The following is a 26,722-nucleotide window of genomic DNA, read 5'->3' on the forward strand; positions in this document are numbered from 1 at the left end:
TGAAGTTAATCCAATTCTACCCTATCCCTGTATTTCCTCCACAGAAGATGAATTCCCTCAAATTGCTCATTTGTCGAAAGCATTCATTCCTCAGGTTCCCTCCAGACTTCTAACCATAAATGCCATTTTGGCTGAAGTGAAATACATCTGAAACAGCAGCTATTAAAAGGAGACATGAAACTCCATAAAAAACCTTGGAGGCACCGCTAAGCAGGTTATTCACCTTCTGCTTCTCACCCTGTTTTATTTGGGAAAACAGACTTCAGTGGGAACAATACCACATGTAATCTTCAAACTACATCAAGCTGACCAATAATTTGCCTGGCAACTTTACAGAGATGAAAAAGGGAAAAAAATAGGGTTGGAAAAGACTTTTAATTAACTGAAATCCAACCAAGAACCAGCAGCACCACTGTCACCACTAGTCCATGTCCACAAGTGCCACATCCACAAGTTTTTTGAACATTTCCAGGGATGGGGACTCCACCACCTCCCTGAACAGCCCATTCCAATGCTTGACCACTCTCTCCATGTAGAAATTTTCCTTGATATCCAATCTGAGCCTCCCACAAGTTGGCACAAGTTGAGGCCATTTCCTCTCACCCTGTCTCCAGTTTCTTAAGGGAAGAGATGAACCCCATCTGGTTCCCCTTTCCTTTCAGAGAGTTAAAGAGCAATAAGGTGTCTCTCCTCACACAACAAGCTACATCAAGCTGGCCAATAATTTGCCTGGCAACTTTAGAGAGATGAAAAAGGGAAAAAGAAAGCAGAAGACAGTTGGAAAAGACTTCTAATAAACTGAAATCCAGCCAAGAACCAGCACCACCACTATCACCACTAGTCCACATCCATAAGTGCCACATCCACAAGTTTTTTGAACATTTCCAGGGATGGGGACTCTGCCACCTCCCTGAACAGCCCATTCCAATGCTTGACCACTCTCTCCATGTAGAAATTTTCCTTGATATCCAATCTGAGCCTCCCGTGGCACAAGTTGAGGCCATTTCCTCTCATCCCATCTCCAGTTTCTTAAGGGAAGAGATTGACCCCCATCTTTCAGAGAGTTAAAGAGCAATAAGGTGTCTCTCCTCACACAACAAGCTGGCTGTCCCCTCAGCAGCCTCACTGATTTTTGGGAGCTCAGTAAGAGCAGTTTTGAAGATCCCACAGGTAACTCTCATTCCAGTGTGTCCCGCACCCAACACCCCTCACAATTCACCAAGAGAATATTTCCAACCAGACAAATCTTGGGCTAAACAGCTTCCAAGCAGTAATGCCCAGTTCTCTGCTGGAATAGTAGATAGGTCACACAAAGGTAGCAATTTCAGGCTTGAACCCAAGTCCTCTGTGCCAAACCACCCCATTTCTCTAAGAAAAGGGGCTCAAGACAACCAGTACAGTCAGCAGCTCCAAAATTGTTCTTCTCTACCTGAAATGATATTTAAATACTGCCACAGACAACATTTCCCCCCATGCTCTTACCAGGAAGAAACAAAATATTTCATGCTGGATCCAATTACAATGCAATCAATTTTAACTGATTCTGCTCTGAGTAGGCATAAATATTTCTCATAAAGGAAGTTAGGGTAATTGATTGATTTAGATTAATAGAGAGAAAGTGAACTGTATTACAAGCAGCTGGGAATGAACTTTGTCCTTGCAGGCATGAAACAACACCAAAGGTCTCTCAGCCTTCAAGCATGTACAAATCAGAAAGGAAGAGGAGTTTTTCCAAGAGGGCAGAAAGACCCACTTAGCACAGCAGGGATTTAAAGGCTGGAACATCACCAACTTCCTACTGCCATACTAATGACCTGTCAACTCTGAGTTCCAGGCACAGCTCTTGATTTCAGCTGCAAAATGTCCATTTCTGTATTGATGATCTTGCTTTGAATTCAAAGTACAAGTTCTCTTTTTCGTTTGTTTCCCCCATCATGATTATTAATTTAACATCAAAAAGTGTGCTACACCCTTTCTTTATTTCTTTTAATTTTTCTCTCTTTTTTGCCCCCTCTTTTGGGTATTCAGGTGTTAAATGAATGACCACTGAGGTCATTCTGAGGGCTTGCTGGCCAAAACCAGAAGTTTTTCCTTGTCTCCAGGTGGAAATTACCTGCATGAACACAGCTGGAGATGGGGCAGTGTTTTGTCAGGAATCAACACGCTTGACTACATGGCTGTCCCTTCCCTGATGACTGGGAAGGTCTTCCTTAAGCACCCACAGAAGATGCACCCTCAAACCTCATCTGACCTTCAGCACAGCCTGGATTGCTCCTCAGGGTGAGGAAGAGCATTTCAAATGCGCCTCTCAAATTGGGGCTTTGAGAATAGGCCAAGGATAAAGGAATGAGGCAACATCTGTGCTGCAAATCCCTGGGAAGAAGCACCACCCCATGCTGCTTCCTGAGCAGAACCAGCTCCAGCAATCCTTCACTTGGCTGTTTGCTAACATCTGGAAGTCCACCTCTACTCAAAATAAACTCTATGGAAGACTCCTAAAAAGACTGATTAACATGGGGATCACTAAAACATTAATGCACTACAAAGTGTTTGAAAGATTCCTCTGTCAGAGAGAGGGAAAACCACCACTACCTTTGGAAGAGCCCCAGATGTGACAGAACCCCAAACCCCTGTCACTCTGGCTGAAGCAGTGCCAAGGGATGCCAGTTCCCAGATAGCGGAAGAAAAGGGAGAAGAATCTTCTGCAGGGTCAGCACCTAAAACACAGACACCTCCTGGGGTGGGCAGCTCAACCATCATGGAAATATGCTGGGCTCCAAGAAAGCCATTCCCACCTGGAACTGCCATCACATTCTATGAAAGCACCAGTCCAGCATTTCACATTTTTACGAAAAACCCAAAACCAAACCAAACAAGAACCGCAGTGGAAACCATTAAGGAAAAAAACAACAATTCCACAGCTCAAAGGTTTTCCCATGATATACATCCTGTGCCACTGCTGCAGCTCCATCCATCACACCCACTGACTGTCCTGCCTGCTCCCTCTGCATGTGCCCACTCCTGGCCAGGATACCCTGGCACACAGCCCCTGGATCAGACCCTGGGGCAGTTTGGTTCCTCTTTCCCATCAGCTGTAACACCACTCTAACACACTGGCTTCAATCAGTGGTTTCTGGGGATAAATGAGATGAAGCAAGGCCTCACCACAGGGAAATGATGACACCTGCTAAGGTTGTCATGATGTTCTTAACAGAAAAAAAAAAAAAAAGTGTTATAGGGGGGTAATTAAGTTTCCCCTCATCAAGAGACTACGATATATTTTCCATTAATTTTAAGGTTACACAGGCATGTAACTCTCAATGGAGATACCAACCAAAAAAAAACCTCAAACAAAATAATTTGATCAGGCAAAGCAAACATTCCAGAAAGAGAAGCCATTGAACACTAACAGAAATTATAGAATCATAACTTTGGGTTGGAAAGAACCATCCAGTGCCAATCCTTGCCATGGGCAGGGACACCTTCCACTGTCTCAGGCAGCTCCAAGCCCCATCCTGGTCTTGGACATATCCAGGGGCAGCCACAGCCTCTCTGGGAAATCTGTGCCACTGCCCCATCATCCTCATCACAGGGAACAATTCCTTCCCAGTATCCAACCTAACCCTGTCCCTCTGGCACTGGGAGCCATTCCCTGTGTCCTGTCCCTCCACCCTTTGTCCCAAGTCCCTCTCCATCTTTCCTGTCAGCCCCTTCAGGCCCTGCAAGGCCCCAGTTTGGTCATCCCAGAGCTTCTCCTCTCCAGGTGAGCAGCCCCAGCTGTGCCAGCCTTTCCTCCCAGCAGAGCTGCTCCATCCCTCTGCCCATCCTGGTGCCTGCCCTGGGCTCTCTGCAGCAGCTCCAGGTCCCTCCTGTGCTGGCCCCAGGGCTGGGGCAGCTCTGCAGGTGGGGTCTCCCAGGTGTGAGACAGAGGGAAAGTTGATAACACCAGAGAAACAAAAGGCCTGAGGAGAAACCTGTGACTGACCAAGTCAAGTCCCTGGAAGCTGCTCTAAGATCCTCCATTGTTATGTTTCATAGAGACCCAAAAATCAGAGCTGGCATAGCAAAACATCTCTGTCCAAAGGACAGAAAGGTCAGAAGCACTGATTATAAAAACATCCATTTTCCAGCAGGAAAAAGGTGATTTAAGCCACAAGATGCTGCTGAAACCCTGGTTACTGGCACTGCAACAGAGGACAAGCCAAACCAGTGTTGACAGTTCTGTGCCTCTGGTCGCAGCACGTGGATGTCTCCTGGAAGAGCCAAGAGTGCTCAGATCCCTTGGCAACAGTCCTGAAACAGGGAAAGCAAACACTGTGCCATTCTTTAATCCCAGTAAATACACACATCAGCTGGAGGCTGATCCCAGGCAAAACAATGCAAGCAGACAGAGGAGACCAAATGCATGCTACAGGAGTAAAATACACCTATTAACGTGGGACAATGGGGAAAAAAGTACATGAAATTGGTTATTTGTAATGAAATTACAAGCCTGGAGAGCAGAGGGAATGCAACTTCCTAAGTTTAAATATCCATGGCCTCGTATCACATAAGCTGATTATGAAACTATGAAAATAAGCTGGATGAACATTAAATGGATTAAGAGCGAGTGAGCTCAGGTCTCAAAATGCAACCAGGAAGAAATCCCTGCATCAGCCACGTGTAAACACACAGATCCAGGCCTGGGAATGGGTTGGAAACGCAGTGTCCTTGACTGGGAAGGGGCTGGACACCACCTAGATTATATAAATTATACATTATTATCACCTATATGCTGCAGAGCCCCTCTTTCCTCTAGAGATGAAAAGCTTTGCAGGCATTGAGCATAATCAGGGCAAACACTGAGGCTCATGGCAGGCCCAGTTTTCCTCCAGTACCTCCCTGCATCCCTGCTAGAAGTGGGATGTTGTTCAGGAGCACTGACACAGGGTGCCATGGGATAACAAGGGTGTGCCTGGCATTAGCAGAGCAGTGGGGAACACCTGCATGGTCCTGTGGGCCAAAACTCAGAAAGTCAAATTAATCCAAGTCCTGGAGAGGAGTTCAGCCCAATGACCATCACCTACAACCTCTGATTTAATCAGAAATGCTCTGAAACTCCGCTTTTCTGTTTCATCAAGCAGAGGCTGAGAAATGAGATGTCCAGGCTTGTGCTGCCTTAAGGTCTCAGGGAAAATCTGCTCTCACTGTGGAGAACAGCAGCCCAGCATGCCTGGATTCCCACCACGGGGAGAAGGAACCCAAGCTTTCTTTCAGAAGGGGAATATTCTCCTTTAAAAGCAGGATACTTCCTTTACAAGTCAAATGTTGTTGGAATCCAAAATGCAGGGAACTCTCAGAACTTTAGACCTGCAAGCCAAAGCTTAGAATTAAACACAGGATTTGATCTGAGACCTTGGAAAAGGCTTCCAAACCTTAGGTGCTAGAAGTGAGAATGTGGATTTATAGTTTAAAGCAGAGACATGTTACACTAAGAAGAGGAAAGTTTAGAGGTTTAGAGTTAAATATATAGAAAAATAAAAGCAAGTACAGAGGTAAACAAGCAGTTTAGAATTCAGTACTGTAGGTTTGTGTGTCATAACATGATTGGCTAAGAAATCTTACACTAGCATGGGTCCATAAGATGAAATATTTAAGGACTGGGTCAAAAACATAAATATCCTTGTTGGCAGTGTTTTATTGGTCAATAAATCCTTAAAGGTCTTGAAAGTAGAAGTCTTGTGACCTTCTGAGCGATGTGGTGAAGATGTGAGCTGAACTCACCCTTCCTGCCTATGTAGAAGATAAGAAAAATAAATTGCATTATCTAAAACCACTCAGATGTCCCAGCTCACATTCCTTCAAAAATCCCCATAAAATATATTCTTTTAGAAGTGGGATATTCAACTTTAGAAGTGCTGTACCAACAATGGGGTAGGACTGTTCGTTAATAATGCTGGTGATGACTGGGGCAATGAACACTGCGAGGTTTCAGCAACTTGATCATTTATTCAGCACTTTTCAGGCTCATCCCTGCACCCACCTAACAGCAAGGTTTGTATTTTGGCTGGAGCTGGGAGCGTGTTCTGCTTCCCTGAGTCCCTGATGGCTTTGATGGGATGAGGCAGGGAAGGGTGGGAGGCTTAGCTCGGCTCACAGCTTTTCCCTCCTTCTCCATTTCTGGGTTTAGCCTCACAGACAGCACTCACAACCCAAAATTAGCCCAACATCTAAAACTCAGAATTCACAGAGCTACTCCATGGATGCTCGTTATGCTTAAGGGCTAATTAGAGCTGATAAAAATAATATCAAAACGTTCAGGGCTCTGCCTGGCTGCTGAATGAGAAGGATGGTGCAAATCAGTACTGAAGGGAGAGCAAATGTGTGGTTTTAATGTATTTTAATGTTTACTAACCCAGCAGAGACATCTGACACCCACCAGGCATGTTTTCAGATAGCTGAAAATTAACAGAGATCATGGCACTAATTATAAAAACAATTAAACAAAACCGAGGCAGCACATTTTAATTAAAGAATCTTCCCTTTTGTTGTTTTTTTTTTTAATCTATGCCATGTCATATTTCAACAGTAAAAAAAATCCCAACCCAAAGCTCCAATGTGCTGTCAGTTGGGTGAAATTGCCCTTGAAAAAAAGCAGCCACTGTTTCCCATCTGTCTGCAGAATAAAGAATTAATGAAAGGAAACCCTTAGTCAATTTAAAAATAATGAGCCATCAATATGGAGCTGCTTCAGCTCTATCAAACTGAATTAACAACTCATGGTTTATTTTTTTTTCCTTGCCTCTGTCTCCTCTCTGTTTGTTATTTTTTAATCCAGTTGATACTAAAAGGCAAAAATCCTAAATTTCACACTTCTCAACCACCCAATTGCTTGTCTGGTTATAACAGGTAAAATTTACTAACTTAAGTTGGGCTTAACCTTACTAAACCAGGAGTACAACTTTCCAGCACCTTTTTTGGAACTCACCTGAACTCCAAGCAGGCATCAACCATGCCAAGGACTTGGGGAAAACCTGGCACAAGCAAAGCAAGTGCCCAGAGCAGCTGGCTTATTAGAATTAATTCTAATTATAGGGATAATTCTACTTGTACCCCAAGTTAAAACAACCTAAACCCCCCCTGGTGATGGAGGGAACAGTTTCCTGAGGATCCTGGGGTCCAGGGAAGCACAAGAATCATCCAGAACAGGGTGTGAGCTCACAGGAGGTGTCTTTAATTCTGTCACCCCACACTGAAGCTTGCATGAGCACTGCACGACCCAAGCAGGCAGAAACCCACACAAAGCTATTTATGTCCAATTTTATCACCTGTTTCTCCTCTCCCCCTCCACACTGACCCAGTGAGGCCCAACAAAGTTCATATATTTTGAATTAACGATGAAAAGCACGTCCTGCCAATCCACCTCCCGTGCTGGCATTTACTGGTGCTCAGGAGCTGTTTGTAATCTTGTATTCTAACCACTATCAATTATCATAAAAAGGTTGAAGTCTTCACCTGCTGTTTGATAAATAATGCATGAGAGAGCTTAACAACAGGCAAGAAATAGCACTGCCAGATCTTTAACACTTAATATCCAACCAGCCCTGGTCCCCAGGGACCTGAACAAAGAGCCAGTGCTCCAGGGGCAGAGCCTGGGCAAAGAAAGGTGCTTTACAAGTGCCTTTTACGGAGTTCCACAGATCAAAACCCATGGTTTGCCTGAGATGTTGTTAATAAAATAAATGGAATAGCAGGAAGCTGTTTGAACTGGTCTCATATGACATTCCAAGGGGGAAAAATAATATCTCAATAACCTGAGAGCTCTGTGAGAACACTGATTAAACAAGGAGCTATTCCTCCATCTTAATGATTCTAGGAATTCTTCTTATGTAAATACATTTTTCATTTTTCATTCCACTGTTACCAAGCTTTTTTATTTAATTTTTTGTCCTTTCTTCTTTTTTTTTTTGTCCTTTTTTTTTTTTTAATAGACAGCATCATCCTTCAGGCCCACCCTCAAGCTACACCACCAAAGAAAAGCAGCATATCCTTCCCTTTCAGCTCCTCTCAGCCAGAGATCCTTAAAAAACCAGAGCCCCCTGTGGCAAAGGTGGGAGGAATAAACACCCATGGTGACAACTCACCTTCAGGAGAAATGGTTTCTCACTGGTGAGATTAATTAAGAGCCTGGAGGGGCTTCAGCAGGAGCATTAATGCTGAACAAAAGCATGAAACAAACCCCAGATGGTCACTTGACAAATTTAACACCTTAAAACATTATGAGCTGATACTGATGGGATTTGAAAGGGTTCTAATAACCCAGGGAGCCCCTCAGCATCTCATGGCAGGTGGAGGTGGAGCAGGAAATCCCTCCCAAAATCCTGGAGGGATGAGCCCAGCCTGTGGATCCCCAGCAAAGAGCTCCCCTGTCCTGCTGCACACACAGCTTAGAGGGAAATGCACATCCTGGTATGCCCAGGCTGGAAAAATCCAGCTGGAACCACAAGATTTTCTTGACCAGAGCTTTGCTTTTAACAGAGGAGTGGGAAAAATGAACTGCAATCCTTCATGGCCAAGGGAAGGCAAGGACAAGGGAAGGGAAGGAATGGTTCCAAGGACATTCCCCTTGGAGAGATGGATGCTGACAGCCCATTGGGGGTGTGGGGTCCCACAGAGAAATAGGTTTAATGTTCAATATTAGCCTGTTCAAACAGGCTCGATGTTCAATGTTAAATATTCTAAAAAGGTCATTATATATATATATATTTATATATATATATATACACACATATATATATATACACATATATATACACATACACACACACTAGGCTTAATGTATACTCTAAAAATGTCAAGGGTAAAAATAAACACCAGAAAATTCCTTTAGTAAATATGTAACAACAAATGGGCTTTCACTTACCTGACTTAGAAAGCCAAACAAAAAACTAAACCTTTTCTTTCCCACATAAAGCCAATGGGGGGGGGCAACTTGGGTGTGTAGAAAATTACACCATAAATATCAACCATTTGGTGACCCTCTTTCTTTCCTCACTGGGAAACTTTTTACTATCTGGTGAGATATAGTTTACAAAAGAATCTAAACCTAAAAGACAGACAATTCAAATTTTGCCTCAAATTAGTTCCTGAAGGATCTGGAAGAAGGGATATGCCTCTTGTTCTGTACAGCAACCACATCATGGAGTGGTTTGGGTTGGAAAGGACCCTCCTCTTGTTCCACCCTCTTCCATGGACACCTTCCACTGTCCCAGGTTGCTCCAAGCCCCATCCAACCTGGCCTTGGACACTTCCAGGGCTGGGGAGCCCCCCAGGAGACCCAGAGAAAGCCAGAAAGGGATTCCCCAGGGATCTCTGACCTGTGGGGCAAGCAGAGCTAATTCTGAAAGGGAAATAGAGAAAAAGTGACCTTTGACAGATAGGAAGAGCACCTCCCAGGCCACAAAACTTAGAAAGGAATTAGGACATTCAACAGTTAATTGCAGTGAGGGATCATCATTCCCAAAAAAGTCCCCAAAGGGACTAAGATTTTTGTTTGTAAAAGGAATGAGACACAAAGGTGTTAACAGAGGGAGCAACAACAAATCACAGATCATTAATGCTGCAAGAGACCTCTGGGACCATTGAGCTCAACTGTTAACTCAGCACTGCCAAGGCCACCACTGACCCACGTCCCCAAGTGTCACATCCACCTGGCTGTGACATTCCTCCAGGGATGGGTGGATTTGCCACCACCCTGGGCAGCTGTGCCAGGGCTGAACAACCCTTTCAGGGAGGAATTTCCCCAATATTCAAACTCAGCACTGGCACAGACTGAGGCCATTTCCCCTTGTTCTGTCCCCACAGCTGCCTCCTCATGTCAGGGAGCTGTGGAGAACCAGAAAGGCCACCCTGAGCTTTCTTCTCCTCATCAGACTTGAGGATTATCCACCAAAAACCCCAGATGGGGGAAGATTGAGCCCATGGGCCCCATCTCAGGCCAGCACTGCATCCTCTCTCCCAGCCCTTTGTATGCAGGGAGGAACTAATGGAAAAACTTGGATGCATCAAACAGAGGGTGTGGAGCTGCACGTGAGGGGAAACAGGATCAGTAACCAAAAAAAAAAAAAAAAAAAGAAAAATAAAAGGAAAAGAAACAAAAACTCTCAAAACACGCAGCCACACTTGAAAAGTGAGGTGGTTCTCTCTGCTGCTGCTTTCCTCTGGGATGGCCTTTCTAAAAACTATTAATTCCTTGCATGGAAGATAATTTGTCACAGAACTGCTCTTTTAAACTTCACCCTGTTGTGAAAGTGACAAAATAATGGGCCCAACATGAATGCTCAGCAGTGCATTTCAGAAGCAACATGTGCCAGGCTTTTCATTGGGTTCATAAACCATCCTGAGAAATAAAATTTTATGCCTGGTAGCAGAAACGCATAATTATTCTTCTGAACAGAACTGAGATATATTTGGGCAAAAACTTAGTAAAGTGTTCACAGATCATGGAATGGTTTGGGTTGGAAAGGAACTCAGAGATTATGTACCTCCATGGGCAGGGACACCTTCCACTGTCCCAGGCTGCTCCAGCCTGGCCTTGGGCACTGCCAGGGATCCAGGGGCAGCCCCAGCTGCTCTGGGCACCCTGTGCCAGGGCCTCACCTCCCTCAAAAGGAACAATTCCTTCCCAATATCCCATCTAAATTTCCCCTCTGGCAGTGGGAGCCATTCCCTGTGTCCTGTCCCTCCATCCCTTGTCCCCAGTCCCTCTCCAGCTCTCCTGGAGCCCCTTTAGGCCCTGCAAGGGGCTCTGAGCTCTCCTGGAGCCTTCTCCTCTCCAGGTGAGCAGCCCCAGCTGTGCCAGCCTTTCCTCCCAGCAGAGCTGCTCCATCCCTCTGCCCATCCTGGTGCCTGCCCTGGGCTCTGTGCAGCAGCTCCAGGTCCCTCCTGTGCTGGCCCCAGGGCTGGGGCAGCTCTGCAGGTGGGGTCTCACCTGAGCCCAGGGGCACAGGGGCAGAATCCCCCCCTCCCCTGCTGCCCACGCTGGGGCTCAGCCCAGGACACGGGGGGGTTCTGGCTCCCAGCTCTCACCCCCAGCACCCCCAGGGCCTTCCCCAGGGCTGCTCCAGCTGCTCATCCCCAGCCTGGATCCATCCCAGGTGGAGCATCAGCACCCGGCCTTGTTAAACCCTCTGAGATTCTTGTGCCTCCAACAACTCCCCCAAACACCTCAAGAAAAAAAAAATGGGCTTAACAGAAGGAGAAAATGATCCCTAGGATTGGGGTAATGGTATAACTTTGAGATAGCCAGGAGGTCCAGACTTAATGATTTATTTTAATCAGGCTCTGTGTTCCTAAACAATTGTGTCAATAGGATAAAAATGTGGAAAGGCAGAGTAATGATGAAAAATGATGCTTGAATAAAGGAGGAAAAATCTCTCAGAGCCACAGAGCAGAACATTTGGCTTGATTAGCATGACTTTGAAAATCTGAAAGGATACAAGGAGCTTTCACATGAGACTGTGTAACAAAATAAACCAACAAATGAAATTTATGTTTGAGCTAAGCAGGGCTTTGAAATCCATCATTTATTGAATCATTTAGTGTTCCAAGCACTCTGCTGTTCAAAACAAGCAATAACTTAAGTGTGATCCTTATTAGTGATTCAAAGTTGGAATAAAGGGAAAAATTCTGATGTTTTGGAGCCATCTGCTTAAAAACAGAGGGAATATGAAGGAGAAACATATGCTCCATGAATTACTAAGCAGTTAGCCACCATTTTAAGATCAAAATAAAATTAGTACAAATAAAGGAAGCTGGAAATGACCATTATAAAGTCATGTTTTCTGCTTCCCCTCCCCCTTTTTGGGGGAAAGAGTTCGAAGGGTTATGAAAACATTGAGGACAGCTCATTACTCATCTGGTCCAGATCCATGCTCCCAGTGCCACATCCAGACACACCTTGAAGAATGGGAAATGCAAAGCCATACCTGCTCAGCCGGGTGTGAAAAGGGACTGGGGTTATATCATCACTTTAAATGGAAATTTAGGTGAGGTTTCCTTGGAAGGAAGTAATTTTTCAAAAGCCTGCCTGGATTACAGAAACATCTCAAAAAAGTAATGGGAATTTTGTCCTGGGGGACAGACTTGCCAAGATTCTCAGGTGCCTCCTGAAGAGACACAGGATTCCAGGATGGGTCAAAGCTGAAAGGAGCTCAGTGGGCACCTGGTGTCCCCTCCCTGCTCCAGCAGGGCCATCCCATTGCCCAGGGCACAGCATTGTGTGCAGATGGGTCTGGAATACGCCCAGGGAGGAGAGCCCACAGCTTCTCCCTGGGCATGGACCAGGCTCTGCTCTGACCAGCAACGGCACCACAGGAACAGGCAGCAACTGATGCCCAGGAAGTTCCACCTGGACCTTTTTTTTCCCCAACTGGCAATATGCTTTGCTTTAGTTCCATTTAAACAGAAAAAGCTGCCTTCGAGCAGTTTCAAAATCAGGGAGACACAAGGCAGACCAGGCTGGCAAGTCAGAGAGAAGTGTTAGAGTCATGGGCTCTAAACAGAGGGAGATTTATTTTGTTGTGCATTTAAATCTAAGCAAATAGGCAAATCAGGGAAAAGCTAGCAAGATGCTTTCCCAATAAGGATTTATTAGTGGTTTTCTTTGATTATGGATGTGTAATTGGGCAGCAGAGCAGGACTGCAGCAGCACACAAAGGAAACATCACCAGGACATCCGCCCCACTCGAGATTTGCTCCCCTGGTTTGGGTGAGTCAGCTGTAAAACCCAGCAACAGCAAAACTGCATTTCTTTAAGAAACATGTTACAGTCTCCAAAAGCAAGTTTTCTCTTTCCAGCTCTTGATCAAGGACTATCAGAACAAAGCTCATGGGTTACTTTCAAGAATCTGGGGGGCTTTTCCTCCCCTCGACTACAACACCACATTTGATAAGACGAGAAACAATACAGACAACTATTTTAGAGAGGTTTAAATCCCAGAATCCCAGAATGGTTTGGGCTGGAAGGCACCTCAAAGACCCTCTTCTCTTTCCACCCCACTGCCATGGGCAGGGACACCTTCCACCAAGCCCCACTACACAGTTACACCTGGCAGCAGGGAGGGGCCCTGTGCCTGGACACCACCCTGTACCTCCTGCTCACTGGGTACTGCAACGAGGTCTGTGTGCAAACCTTCCCTTCTCAGCACCTCCACAGCCCTTGGGCACTGTGAGCTCTCATTTTTAGTGCAGTTTTGTCCATTTTAATAAAACACTTCATTTCCCAACAAGGTATGGTGGGGAATTCTTTTGCCACAGGAGACTCAGAAGGAGATCAGTCTGGGGCCCCATCACACTGCTGAACATCTCTCCTGGTGTTAACTGGACTTGGGAAAGAAATTACATGGCTCCAACTATTCAGGTGGGACACTGGAATGAAAATCCTCCCTGGCAGGGTGGGCAGGCCCTGGCACAGGGTGCCCAGAGCAGCTGGGGCTGCCCCTGGATCCCTGGCAGTGCCAAGGCCAGGCTGGACTTTGGGGCTTGGAGCAGCCTGGGACAGTGGAAGGTGTCCCTGCCATGGCAGGGGTGGCACTGGATGGGATTTAAGGTCCCTTCAAACTAAACCAGTCTGGGATTCCTACACAGGGTTCAGCTGAACAAAGGTGAATTTTGAGAGTTGAGTTGGCTCAGCAGAGCCCCAGCAGGTCCAAAAAGCTGATTCCAGACTGAGCAGCTCCAGCACCCAAGAACCAATGGAGCTGGGGATTTTGGGAAGGGAGCACCTGCCCAGAGAGCTCACCAGAGCTGAGGGCAGAAGGACAAATGGATTCTGAGCTGCAGGGCAGGAACTCCATCATTTGACAAAGAACTCACATAAAAGCCCACTCCTCAGAAAGCAGAAGATCCATTTTCGCTGACATCAGTGTCTCACCTTTGCTGGTGGAACAAGAGGAAAGCTGAGCTCTCAGGACTGGGACAGCTCCATGGGACAACAGAGCCAGGCTGACCTTCCCTGGGAGCTGGTTTGGAGCAGCCTCTCCCAGATTTACCATGAATTGAATTGAATTTACCCTGCTCTGGGCTCTGGTTTACACTCCAAAATTAAAGAGACACCAAAACACTTGGAAAGCACATTGCAGTTCTGGACACCAATCGCAACCATCACCTCCCACTCCCTGAAGCAAAACTGATTTTAAAAAGCCTCAAAATGTATCAAATCCTCTGATTCTTGCACTGCTTTACTGGGACTGTGACAATCAATCAGGAGAAGACAATCAGAGAGCATTGCTACTGAAACAACATTTGCTGTTGCAAAACTATATGGAAGAAATAATTAGGGGAAACACGCAGTTCTTCATTGGCAAAGGTAAAGGGACACCCTGGGAATGTGAATGGATCACACCCCATAATTTGAATAATTTATTCTGACTACTTAAACTGTCATAGATGAACTGTTCAGAAAAAATCCAGTCACTCTGAGGAGAATTTCCAGTAAAAAAGGAAATCCCAAACACATTTTGAAAAGGCCTCGGCATTACAGAGCAGAATTGTAATCCACAAAAATTACTCCCACCTCAAAATGGAGTTTAATTCCTAGTTTTTGCCATTGAAACATCATTTCTCTCTCATATCCCTGAAGGTAATTCAAGGACCTCTGTTCCAGCTCTACCAAGAACACCAACACCAGGTTAGGATATTTGTCCAGTTGACAGTACAAAACCAATTAAATATATCCAACTCTATCCCTATTTCCTACCCTTAAGAATTAATCAGTTTCTTAAAGGACAACTTTTCTCTATTACTTTCACCCTAAATTATCTCCTGCTTTTCTGAACTTTAATTTTTTTTAAAACATAATTTAAAAAAAAAAACTGAAAAAGGAGAATTGCAAAGATCTTTAGCAACAGCTCTGCTTAAGTCCTAACCACTGCTGATGTGCTGATAAATAGATGTAGAAGAATAAACTGATCCATTTTATAGCTTCCTCAGTCTTTACACATTTGTCCTACACGAAAAACATGAGAATTTAAATCCAAGGCATAAAACCAGCATTAGACACCAAATTGATTCATTACTTCTCAATGAAATCCTTAATACCCAAATCTGGAGAACACATCATTTCGGAACAGAAATGAACAAACAGGATGGAATGAAACAAAAATAATCTCCATAAATTTCATCCTCTTTTTCCATCTCATGAATTTATAAACTAAATCAAATTGTCAGGAAAGAAGTGATATTTCCTGGTGAACATTTTGAATGAAGTAACCTGCAGGCAGAGTTGAGAAGCAACACCTATGAGCCAACTGCTGACATGAAAAATGGGGAAAAAGCATAAATACAAGCTATAAAAAAATGAAAAATATTCCATATTTCATCTCACTGAAGCAGTTTATTAGCTGAGTGAATTATGGAGGAAATTGTGGCCAGTTCTTGGACAGGAACATTTAGAAAAATAAAGCAAGTGAGCTACAGCTGGGTGCCTCTTGATTCCTGGGCCCTGTCACAGCCTTCCCACCCCCAGCCAGGGAGGCAGGAACAGGAGGTCCTTTTGCAGAAGTTTTCCTGGCATGTTCATGGTTGCCAGGGGATTTCTACGGCCCAATCCAACCTCTTTTTCCAAGTCTAATCACCATACTCGTAAACAGCTCAGGAATGCTTTGAAGAACCCAGAACTAGAGCCAGAACTTCTCACAGCTCCACAGAGTCTGGGCCGGAAGGCACCTGAAATCCCATTTAGTGCCAGCCCTGCCATGGCAGGGACACCTTCCACTGTCCCAGGCTGCTCCAGCCTGGCCTTGGGCACTGCCAGGGATGCAGGGGCAGCCCCAGCTGCTCTGGGCACCCTGTGCCAGGGCCTGCCCACCCTCCCAGGTCCTTCCCAATATCCCATCTAACATTTCCCATCTGGCACTAGGAAGCCATTCCCCCTTGTCACTCCATCCCTTGTACAGAGTGTCTCTCCATCTTTCCCATCAGCTCCTTCAGGCCCCAGTTTGGTCACCCCAGAGCTTCTCCTCTGCAGGTGAGCAGCCCCAGCTGTGCCAGCCTTTCCTCCCAGCAGAGCTGCTCCATCCCTCTGCCCATCCTGGTGCCTGCCCTGGGCTCTCTGCAGCAGCTCCAGGTCCCTCCTGTGCTGGGCCAGCTCTGCAGGTGGGGTCTCACCTGAGCCCAGGGACAGAATCCCCCCATAGCTCTCACCCCCAGCACCCCCAGGTCCTTCTCCTTTTAGAGCAGCACCCACAAGAAACCCCCAGGCTCCAAATGAGCTCCAGATGGAGCAGAGCTGCCCAGCCCTGTGGCACAGTCAGTGTTCAGCCACGTGGGGTGCAGGAATCAATACAAATCCACTCCTCCTGTTAGAATTTGTCCAGAACATTCCACAAGGGTAACAACTTCTGACAGAAGTTACTCAATCTGGCAGCTATTGGATCTAATGGATCACCTCTCTTCCCATATGAAAACACAAATTTGAAATAAACTCCACAGAGCGAGGCCTAATTTGAGCAGATGTTATTACATGTGCCTGGGCCTGATCCAGCTCAGATTTGTACTGCTGGCTAATCTAATGTCTTAGACCTGGGATTAATGATCACCAGAACAGCATCAGCACCTAGAGAATCAGCAAAACACTGCTGAGACTCATCACCAAAATCTCATCATCCATCTCGACTGCACCCTGAGCTAGAATGGCCAGACTGGGCCTAGACACTCAGCCTAAAAATGGCCAGACTGGGCTGAGACACTCAGCCTAAAAACGGCCACACTGGGCCTAGACACTCAGCCTAAAATCGGCCAGACTGGGCTGAGACACTCAGCGTAAAATTGGCCAGACTGGGCCTAGACACTCAACCTAAAAATGGCCAGACTGGGCCTAGACACTCAACCTAAAAATGGCCAGACTGGGCCTAGACACTCAACCTAAAAATGGCCAGACTGGGCCTAGACACTCAACCTAAAAATGGCCAAACTGGGCCTAGACACTCAGCGTAAAATTGGCCAGACTGGGCCTAGACACTCAGCCTAAAACTGGTCAGACTGGGCCTAGACACTCAGCCTAAAAATGGCCAGACTGTGCCTAGACATTCAGCCTAAAAATGGCCAGACTGGGCTTAAACACTCAGCCTAAAAATGGTCAGCTTTAATTCCAAGCTTTATTTATTTGCCGCAATACCTTAACTTAGATCTGCACACCACATCTCCATTGCCGGACAAACCAGGTTCCAGGTTGATGAAGATAAATTTGAAAAAGATGGTCAAAGACTGGTCAAAATCATTCATAAACACATTAGGGAGCTCTAAGATTGTCTAAAGATGTGGGAAAAATCTATCTGTGGGCAGGGAGACATAAAAACAATGGCATGAGCTAGTTTAAAAATCAACTGAAGCACTTTCTCCCTGGAAACATTTCACAGGAATGATAACATGTAACCTAATAACTTGAATTTTTTCCGTTATAGAAATACTACAAAAAAATAGTGCACCAAGTAAAAGTAAAATGCAAAGAGTACTCAAAGTGCCTTTATGGGAAAAATAAGAAAAATCAAGATAAAAATCACAGTTTGGTGCCTTTCCACATCTACACATACACTGCAAACTTGGCAAATGCGGTTTTCAGAATCCCTTGAAATGGTAAAACTAAGATGACTTTCCTTCATATAGCTGACTTTTGAATGATAGGAAGCAATAGGCAAAAGTATTTTTATTTAAAATTAAAGAGTGAGATGCTCATGAAGGCAATACAAGAATATCATGGAATCATTTAGGCTGGAAAAGCCCTCCAAGGCTGAAGCACCTTCAAGTCATTAATTCATCCTTTTTCTTGAAACAAGAGGAAAGAGTAGGAAATGAACATTGAGCCACAGCTCTTAAGGAATGCATTTCTTCATAGACCTGTGCTCAGCCACAGCAACCTTCCAAATTGATTTTACTAAACAACTTTTCCCCTTAACCAAAATGCCTGGGATAGCAGGACTCTTTCTTCTTTATGGCTAATTAGTTCAATTCCAGCCCTGGTGGTCACTGAACATTTAATTGAGTAATGAATATTCAGAGGCACCACTCCCAGTCCTCATCAGCACACCTAAGCCCATCTCTGGAGGGAGGCTACAGATTTTGTGCCTCTGGGGACATTTCCTTCAATCCCTGTGGATTGTCCCTGAAAACCAAATTAAGCCAGTTCGGACCAGCATGGAAAACATCAATGTCATCACATCCATTCTTCCAGGATTACAATATAATAAAACTGAAAATAAATTGGTGCAAGAGAATCAGGGGGAAGAAACCCCACATCTTTGTTTCCTGCATTTTTGTGCCCTATTTCCCGTGAGTGCCTCCGTGCAAGGGGTTACGGAAGGGGATTTGTAGCAGGATCACACATCCTCTGCCTCCCCTGGAAGTCTGGCTGAAGAAAGGTTGCTGCTGAGAGAGCAGGAAGATGAAAACGTGGAAAAATAACACTTGACCCACCTACAGCCATGAAAGCTGCACTTCCATGTGTCAGACATGCCCAAGGAACATGGAAGAGAGCAGGAGGTTTGGGACTTGCTCCCCATTATTCATTAGAGCATTCACACCATCATAAGGAAAGCAGGGAGAAAAAAACCCACCAAAATAAAATCAAACCACACCAACACTGACTGATTTTTCTAGGATGGGAAAGAACACAAAGCATTCCTAACTGTGGAATTTTTTTGTTCTGGATGGAGCACCAAGATACCAGTTCCTATTTGTCCTCACATTAGGGGAATTGACTTCGGTCTGCTTGTTTCCTCTACCCCAACTTCTGCTTTCTCTTCCAAATTCTAATTTAATCTCTAAAACTTTAAATCTTGCCTTGTAGAAATCTTTTCCCAAGAGTATACTTTCCATCAAAAACCCTGCCCAAAGATTCAAAGCCCTTGAGAATTTCAGGCTGCTCATGTGAAGGGCTGCTCCACATGGAGGCCTCAAAAAACTTGGGGTACACTGGCAATGAGAAATTCTGACCTAGGAATAAGGCTCATTCAGTCCTTAAAACACATTAAAACCAAGTCTCAAATCCAGTTATTAAATAAAAAGAAATCAATGGGCGAAAATAACTCTCTGCCTATAAAAATCATCCGGAAAAATTCAGTTTTGCTCTTAATATGATCTGAAATACTATCACCCAATTCACTTCCACACAGGGGAAATGATAAAATAATTCATTTATTCCTTTAGAAAGGTCAAGTTCACTCCTTCCAGGATTGCTCACATGAGCACAATTATAATGTAATTTACTATTGTACCTAAATTACTTGATATAAAGAGATATCCATCCCATGGCAGGAAACTGTCAAATCCTAACATCTCTGCTGACTTCAAGAACATCTTTAAAGGTCAGGAACGGTACCTGTGTGCCTGACTGTGAAAACAAGCAAGAGTTATTTGGGAAAATGTTTTTATTCTATGAGATTTGCTGGTCTCTGACTTCCTGTGAATTAGGAATGATTGAGCTCAATGTGCCATGGCACAATGGAACTAAATACCTATTTCTAAAGAGCAGGATTTTCTGTTTATTGCCAGAACACAATGGCCATGTGCACTGATGGAATAAAATGTCCCAGCCACTGTTTTGAGATCTCAATCCTTAGAGAAGCCATTCCAACCCCAACAAAAGACCCTTGGAAGCAACAGTGCCATGGAAGAACTAAAATAAGGATGAGATTTCACACTTTAAGTGAGCTAGAGACTTGTTTGTCTTGACTTGCAAGAACAAAATTAGGTGGATTTTTATTCCTGCATCTCTTGGAAATCCCAGTATAAAGTTTTGTCACTAGGAATGTACAACACCATGCATTCCTTATCAAGTTTTGTATCTCAGACTGAGCTGGGTTGGAAGATGCCTCCAAGCTCATTCCAACTCCCTTGCTGTGGGAAGGGACCCCTCCCACTAGACCAGGTGGCTCCAAGCCCTGCCAAGCCTGGCCTTGGACACTTGCAGGGATGGAGAGTCCACAACTTCAACCTCTCTTTTTAAAGGCTCTCACAAAGTTTTTTTCATGGTAAAGTTGGTTTGGATTTATTTATAACCCCTTGCTGTTAGCACAGGTTTATTTCTAATGAGTAGGGAGGATGAAAGGCTAAGAGAGATGAGCTATGGCAGCCAAACCATTTCAGCTGAGGGGGTCATTCCACCAAAACTGAGCAGACCACAGCTGGAACACATCAGGATTCAACAGCAGCTTGTCAAGAACCAACACATCCAATTCAAAGAGCACATCCATCTTCAGAACCCTCCTTTGGACTCTCCTGACTGCAGGGAAAACCACCCCAGGAGCAGGGAAAAGACCCTGGTTTTAACAGCAACCCCACCAGAGCTTTTTCAGCACACAGGTGTATTAAAAATTGGTTTATTGAGGAGTTTTACTGATAAATGCATTTATTCATTTGACTTTGAGCAATTCCAACAAGGAAATCCTCCCAGAATAACAGCAGAGAGGTTCCACCAGCATCACCTGGCTTTATTCACCAACTCAAGCACCTATATCTGATAAACCACAGCCACACAAAGCACAAAAACAGACCCAGCTTGCAAGGTTAAAAAAAAGAAACCAAAAAAACCCCTAAATATACAGAATAAAAAGCAGGAAAGAGTAGTAACTTACTCTCAGGAGTAACAGCTGATTGTAACAGGGTAAAGCACTTCATCCCATCAACATATGCTACACAACTGCAATGCTCAGACCACAAATTAACAATCTGAGAACTCTGTTTGTCAGGAGAATTAAAATATTGAAAAAAAGGGACATTGATTTTCTTTTGAAATTTCCATGACTACAACCAAGTTCTTCCATTTCAGAGGTGTTCATCAACTCAAGTTCCTAAACTTAGAGGGAACCAACAAACAACTTCCCAGAAGCCACGTGGGAAACCCACAAGTTCATGTTATTAATGCTCCTTTCATGCTGCAGAGTAAAACTTCAGCTTTACCCAAACAAAACCAAATACTGACCACAACTTTGTCCTCTGGTACCGTCCCACTGACTTCAGAAAAATTAAGAAGGTCTATTTGCCACAAGGACCTTAAAGAGTGGTTATGAATAATTTGTGCTATCAATAACTGTGGGGCACTCACCGTTGCGACTCTCCTCGTCAATGGGAACTATTGTGGCTGGAGGACCTGTTCTGGCCAACTTGCAATCTATAAAGATGAAAAAAAAAGAGTTATTTCTCATTCCAAAAGTAGGATCTCTGGGGTTTTGTTGTTGGGGTTTTTTTTAAAGTCAGCATATTTGGCATGCTGAAGGCAAGTATTCCCTTAAATGTGATGCAGGTATGAGCTACAACTGATTATAAAGTTACACTCACAAAGGTTCAAAACAGAGCTGTTTGCTTCTCCCTTACTCAGAGAAACTTTGTAAAGCAAGGGAGGATGTGATGACAAATGATCTCAGGTATACTCCATATTTAAAAACCCTGAACAGCAAAAACATGGTTTTTCCTCTTCCTTTGCATGTCATGAACAACACCCCTCAAATCACAGAATCATGGATTGGTTTGGGATGGAAGGGCCTCAAAACCCATCCAGTGCCACCCCTGCCATGGGCAGGGACACCTCCCACTGTCCCAGGCTGTCCAGCCTGGCCTTGGGCACTGCCAGGGATCCAGGGGCAGCCCCAGCTGCTCTGGGCACCCTGTGCCAGGGAGGGATTGTTGTCACATTCCACCATGATCCAGCTGGATGGCTACACTAATGAATCTGTTTGTGTTTTGCTCTAGAGATCCCACCAACAATCTCAATGTGTGTCAGGACACAGGGAATACGATGGCAATTTAACCCAAAGAAATAACAAAGGAATGATTAAAAGGTATAAATCATAATTAAAGCTTCACAACAGAAACAAACAAAATTTGTATTTAACTGCAACAAAAAGGATCTACTTAGTGAATGGAATTTTAGTAACTCTAAGGAGAACACAAATGAAAAGCAGACGAGCAATGTTCAGGAAGTCATATTTTGCCATCTTACCCTCATATTGCCAGTCTGGAGTCAAAAGTTTAGAGTCATCAATGGAAGCAGAGCAGAATAACGAAAGAAAATAAGTAAGAGTTTGTTGGTTTACTCAAAAGAGAGGTTCAAAGATATCAAGCAGTACATGCAGAGCTAGCAAACGCATAAGTGTAGCCTTAAAATACATAAAAGCATGATCACCACATGTGATGGCTGTTTTAGGACCAATCAGGTTTTCTACATTAAACAGCAGAAAACCAATATCCCCTTTAAAGCACATGAAAATAAAAGTTCATTAGGAAGAGCTTTTAATTTTCCAAGAGCATCATTGACTCAGTGAGAAAAGAGACAACCATTCTCCTTCCCAATTCACCACTCAGGACTATGTGAGTTTGCCTATGATTTTATAGGCTTGATGAGGCTCCTCTGATGCACAGCTCAACCAAACTCCATTTGTGGGAAATGATACCTTCCAATCAAGCTCTGGGCTCAAAATAGGAAAGAAATACTCAGGTATTAATGGTTTGTTTTGGTTTTTTGAGATGTATTTTTTACACACAAATCCCAACAGAAAATCATCTGTAAATTAAACAGAAGGACAACCTGAGGTAAATTCTGTTTCTCATCTTATGGTAAAAATTACACATTTGTGGACTTCAAAGGACCCAAACTGCAGCTCCTTACAGCCTCTAATTACCCCAGCACAGACAAGACCTACAAAGGGAGGTGCGAACAGTGAAACGTTTGCTCAGATCTCCATTTAGGTGAAGCCCCTAAAGGACACCTCTACAACACTGGGTTTTCCTCCAGCAGCAGCAGCAGCTTTGTGTTGCCCCTGAAAAAAGACCTCCAAGACCACCAAGCCCAACCTGTGACCAAACACCTCTGTGCCCACTTCACCACTTTAAAGCATAAATAAAATCACTAATGCAAGAAGTCTCTCCCTCCCTATTCCTTTCATTCTTATAAGCTCTACTTTGATACATGACAATTGAAAATTTCCAGTTTGTTTCGGTTTTAAGAATTAAATTAACTATTATTTTAAAGCTTTTTTGTTTTGCAGGCACTAACAGAGCAAATAAATCACCTGTAAAACCACATCTTTCATTCCACTGTAGTTTCCTATGAGCACATTGTGTGGGCAGATAAGAAATGTTTGCATTATCTATATGAAATATGGCCTTTTATTTTTTTTTCCCTGCCCTCATTTTATTTACTGCATACAAGAAACCTTCCAGGGCCATAACAAAACCAACTTTAACTTTTTTCTAGAGATGTATGTTATAATTTTCTAGAGGTTCAGGATTTGGGGAACTGAAGGACCCTTCAACAAACTCTTAATTAAGGCAAAGAAGCTCAACAATAGAAACTTTTACTGCGACTTTGTTTTCAGGAATAGCCCTGCTATACCCCATGCAACAGTGACTAAAAAAAAAGTAAAAATAAAAGTAAAAACCAAACTAAATATCCAAATAAAAACACAAAGCGGGGACAATTTTTAAGTCTAAAAGTTGCATGTATCTTAGTAAAATAACAATCAACATTTTTTTTAAAAAACTCCATGGAGCTTTTCCCTATCTTCTCTGTTTCCATGATATTTTTTCCCTGCTAGGTGTACCAGTGAAAGTTTCAGCCAAATCAGGCCAGCTTCTAGCTTATATTCAATTAAAAAAATTATCAAAATTACAAGCCAAATCACATGTCCACATTAACTTTTCCATCAAACACACCTGAATTTCCAGAATGATAAACAAAACATTGTACAGTGCATTTAAAAGGAGTGTTTAGCATTTAAAAGGAATGTCCACCAATCCAGTGTGGATCTTGGAAGTCTCAGAGAAAAGGCAGGGCTGGACAGTGAAATGCAGCAATTTACAGAGGATTTATTGCAAGTGTGAGCAGGTGAAGCAAGAAAATTTATCATGAGATAAATTTCAGTGAAAAGAAGAGATTAGAGCAAGAGCCAGAAGTATGGAAGGATAAAAAAACCAACCAAACAAGCAGGATGGGAGTAGGAAACTTCTGGATTAACCCACGGCACCAGTAAGAGATTTCTGAAGAAGTTTTATTGCATAGACAAAAATTTACAAATTATTTCACATCACTTCACCATGCCAGCACTACCCAAACCTTCTTTTTCAGTTGTTGTCACCTCACCCTTCCCTTCTGCAGGATCAAACCTTACAAAGCCACAGACTCAGTTCCACATCCATCACCATGCCCTGAACAGATAAATCTAAAACTGCAGTCTGACACAGATTTCCAATTCAGAGACAACAATTTTAATGAAAAACCTTGAAGACAAGACATATGTTGTAAATATACATATGGGGGATCCCTTTTTTCCCCCCTCACAAAATCAATGGGGTCCAAAAACCTAAGCTCAAGCACTGTCTGTACCAACAGGCACCAGCCAGAGATGGTGGGAATTCCTGTGGAAGTAAAAAAACATCTTTGGACTGAGCCAGGTGCAGAGAAAAGTTATTGCCATCATCAGGAGGATGGAGAGTCTGTCTTATAAAGATGACAGAAGCTGGAATATATTTAATCTAGGAAAATGGAAACTCTCCGGAAATATACTTGGGTAAATGAGCAAGTAGGAAAAAATAAGTTCCTAAAGCTAAAGAGCAACACCAATAAGCAGTGTCCCTGAGGAAATGGTCCTCAGTGCTGTTACATGAAAGAGGCTCTGTTTTTAGGAGAATCCCATAATGTTTGGGCTAGAAGGGATCTTAAAGTTCCTCCAGTGCCACCCCCTGCCATGGCAGGGCCACCTCCCACTGTCCCAGGCTGCTCCAGCCTGGCCTTGGGCACTGCCAGGGATGCAGGGGCAGCCCCAGCTGCTCTGGGCACCCTGTGCCAGGGCCTGCCCACCCTGCCAGGGAACAATTCCTCATTCCCAATGTCCCATCCAGCCCTGCCCTCTGGCACTGGGAGCCATTCCCTGTGTCCTGTCCCTCCATCCCTTGTCCCCAGTCCCTCTCCAGCTCTCCTGGAGCCCCTTTAGGCCCTGGCAGGGGCTCTGAGCTCTCCCTGGAGCCTTCTTCTCCCCAGCTGCCCCAGCCTGGCTCCAGAGCAGAGGGGCTTCTGCCCTCAGAGCATCTCCAAGGCCTCCTCAGGACTCACTCTGCTTCTATCAATTTTTTTCTCCAGTATTTTGTTGAAATTATCCTCAACAGAAATTATTTCAGCACTAAGACTGCTTTATTCAACCCAAAAATGCACAGAATAACTGCAGCCCCAAAGGTGACTTAGGAAGGAAATATTTCCACAAGACTTTAAACCCAAAGAGCAGAAAGGTGCCCCGTGTCACTGTATGGGCCTTGGTAGAACTCTTTAGCCATTATTTTACCTCTTCCAATTTTACACTGCAGTTTATTACCAGAATGTATTACCAGAACATGCCTCTGTTCCAATTTTCTCAACAAAAAAACAAGTTGTCCTTGAAATTCCTGGGCATAATGGAGTAGTTTTTGAAGTCAAATCATGATAAATCAAACACACTTTAAAAAGGAAAAGCATTCCATAAATGAGCTTCCCTCCCTACAGTTTTCATGATGCATTTTATGTTTAGGCAGCAATGCTGGTAAATGGAATCCTGAGGCAGCAGTGCCCCTGCCCCAAACTCCTCACAGGAAAGGCAAATAGAACTTACTAAATAAAACAGCAAGCTCTGAAGGCTTTCCTAAGACCTTGCAGCAAATAATTTCTGTTCCTGTTGTTAACTTGACTGTTTTTCCTAACAGTACTTCTGCTTTGCCCTTCTTTAATCAAGAGAAGGGGATGAACAAAGGGCCTCTCTCCTTGGGAGCAAAGTGAGAACCTCTTTAGCAAGCTCTCCATGTAACCGTGTCAAGGCTCAGCTCTATTTGGTTTCTGCTGGCTAATTTTCATTATTTTAATTTCTAATTATTTTTAATGAGATGGCTCAGGGGAAACCCTCAATCACTGTCCTAGGTGAGACACTCAGCAAGGTCAAACAGCCTGAGCACAGACAAACACAACAACTGGAATAATCAGGTATTTTCCCAGCAGACACCTCCTGGATCATCTTCCTTTCACCTCTGAAACCCCTTCAAATCTCTTTCCCATCCAGCATTCCTATTCCTTGGAGGACTTCTCTCTGTTTTACAGCTAAAAACAGAAAATAATCTATAAAAAATAAAACAATGGTTAATGAACCACCTAATAACAAACTCCCAGTGTGTGGAACCAACAGGTAATGGCCAGAGCTCTGCAGACACCCAAGAGGAGAGAGTCTCCAGTGGGAGGTGGCAAAAAATTGATGATCTCAGAGGTTCCTTCCAACCCAGACCACCCTGTGACTCTGGCCACACAAGCTGGGGTTTGTCTGACAGCCAAATGTCCCCTCCAACACCCCTGCCCCACAAACTATGGGGGTTTGCAGTTCCCAGCAGCTCCCTTTCTCCTCCTGAGCTCTTCTCTTCATTGCCACCATCCTAAAGGCCACCTGCATCCCCACAGCCTCTGTGCCACCTCCAAAGGCACCAGCTCCTCCAGAAAGGGCTTTCACAGGATTTTCCACACTGGTCTCCTGCTCCCAGTCACTGGAGGGACTCACAAGATGGTTTGGGCTGGAAAGAACCTTTGGGATCCTCCAGTTCCAACCCCTGCCATGGGCAGGGACATCCTCCTCTATGAACAACAGGTTGAGGAGTAGCTGGAGACACCTGAGCTCCTACACCACTCTCTGTGTGTGGAGGTCGCCAGGCTGCAGCAGATTTTGCAAATCTCTCCTCACAGTCA

At 44.3% G+C, this 26,722-nt stretch overlaps 1 protein-coding gene across 7 annotated transcripts in view; it reads right to left on the reverse strand.

Moving 5' to 3' along the window:
• The window catches only part of PCDH15 (protocadherin related 15), a 639,096-nt gene that overhangs the window by 225,111 nt on the left and 387,263 nt on the right, over positions 1–26,722 (reverse strand). For 5 of the 7 annotated variants that reach the window (XM_054515533.1, XM_054515534.1, XM_036385473.2 and 2 more), the window contains 2 exons: positions 21,974–21,988; positions 21,080–21,145 (listed from right to left, as the gene is read on the reverse strand). In XM_054515533.1, the coding sequence (XP_054371508.1) occupies positions 21,080–21,145; positions 21,974–21,988 (81 nt within the window). The remainder of the gene's footprint in view (positions 1–21,079; positions 21,146–21,973; positions 21,989–26,722) is intronic. The other 2 variants (XM_036385480.2, XM_036385479.2) reach the window with 1 other exon arrangement.

The sequence above is a fragment of the Molothrus ater genome, chromosome 8 (genome assembly GCF_012460135.2).
Source record: "Molothrus ater isolate BHLD 08-10-18 breed brown headed cowbird chromosome 8, BPBGC_Mater_1.1, whole genome shotgun sequence".
In the NCBI taxonomy this organism is placed as follows: domain Eukaryota; kingdom Metazoa; phylum Chordata; class Aves; order Passeriformes; family Icteridae; genus Molothrus; species Molothrus ater.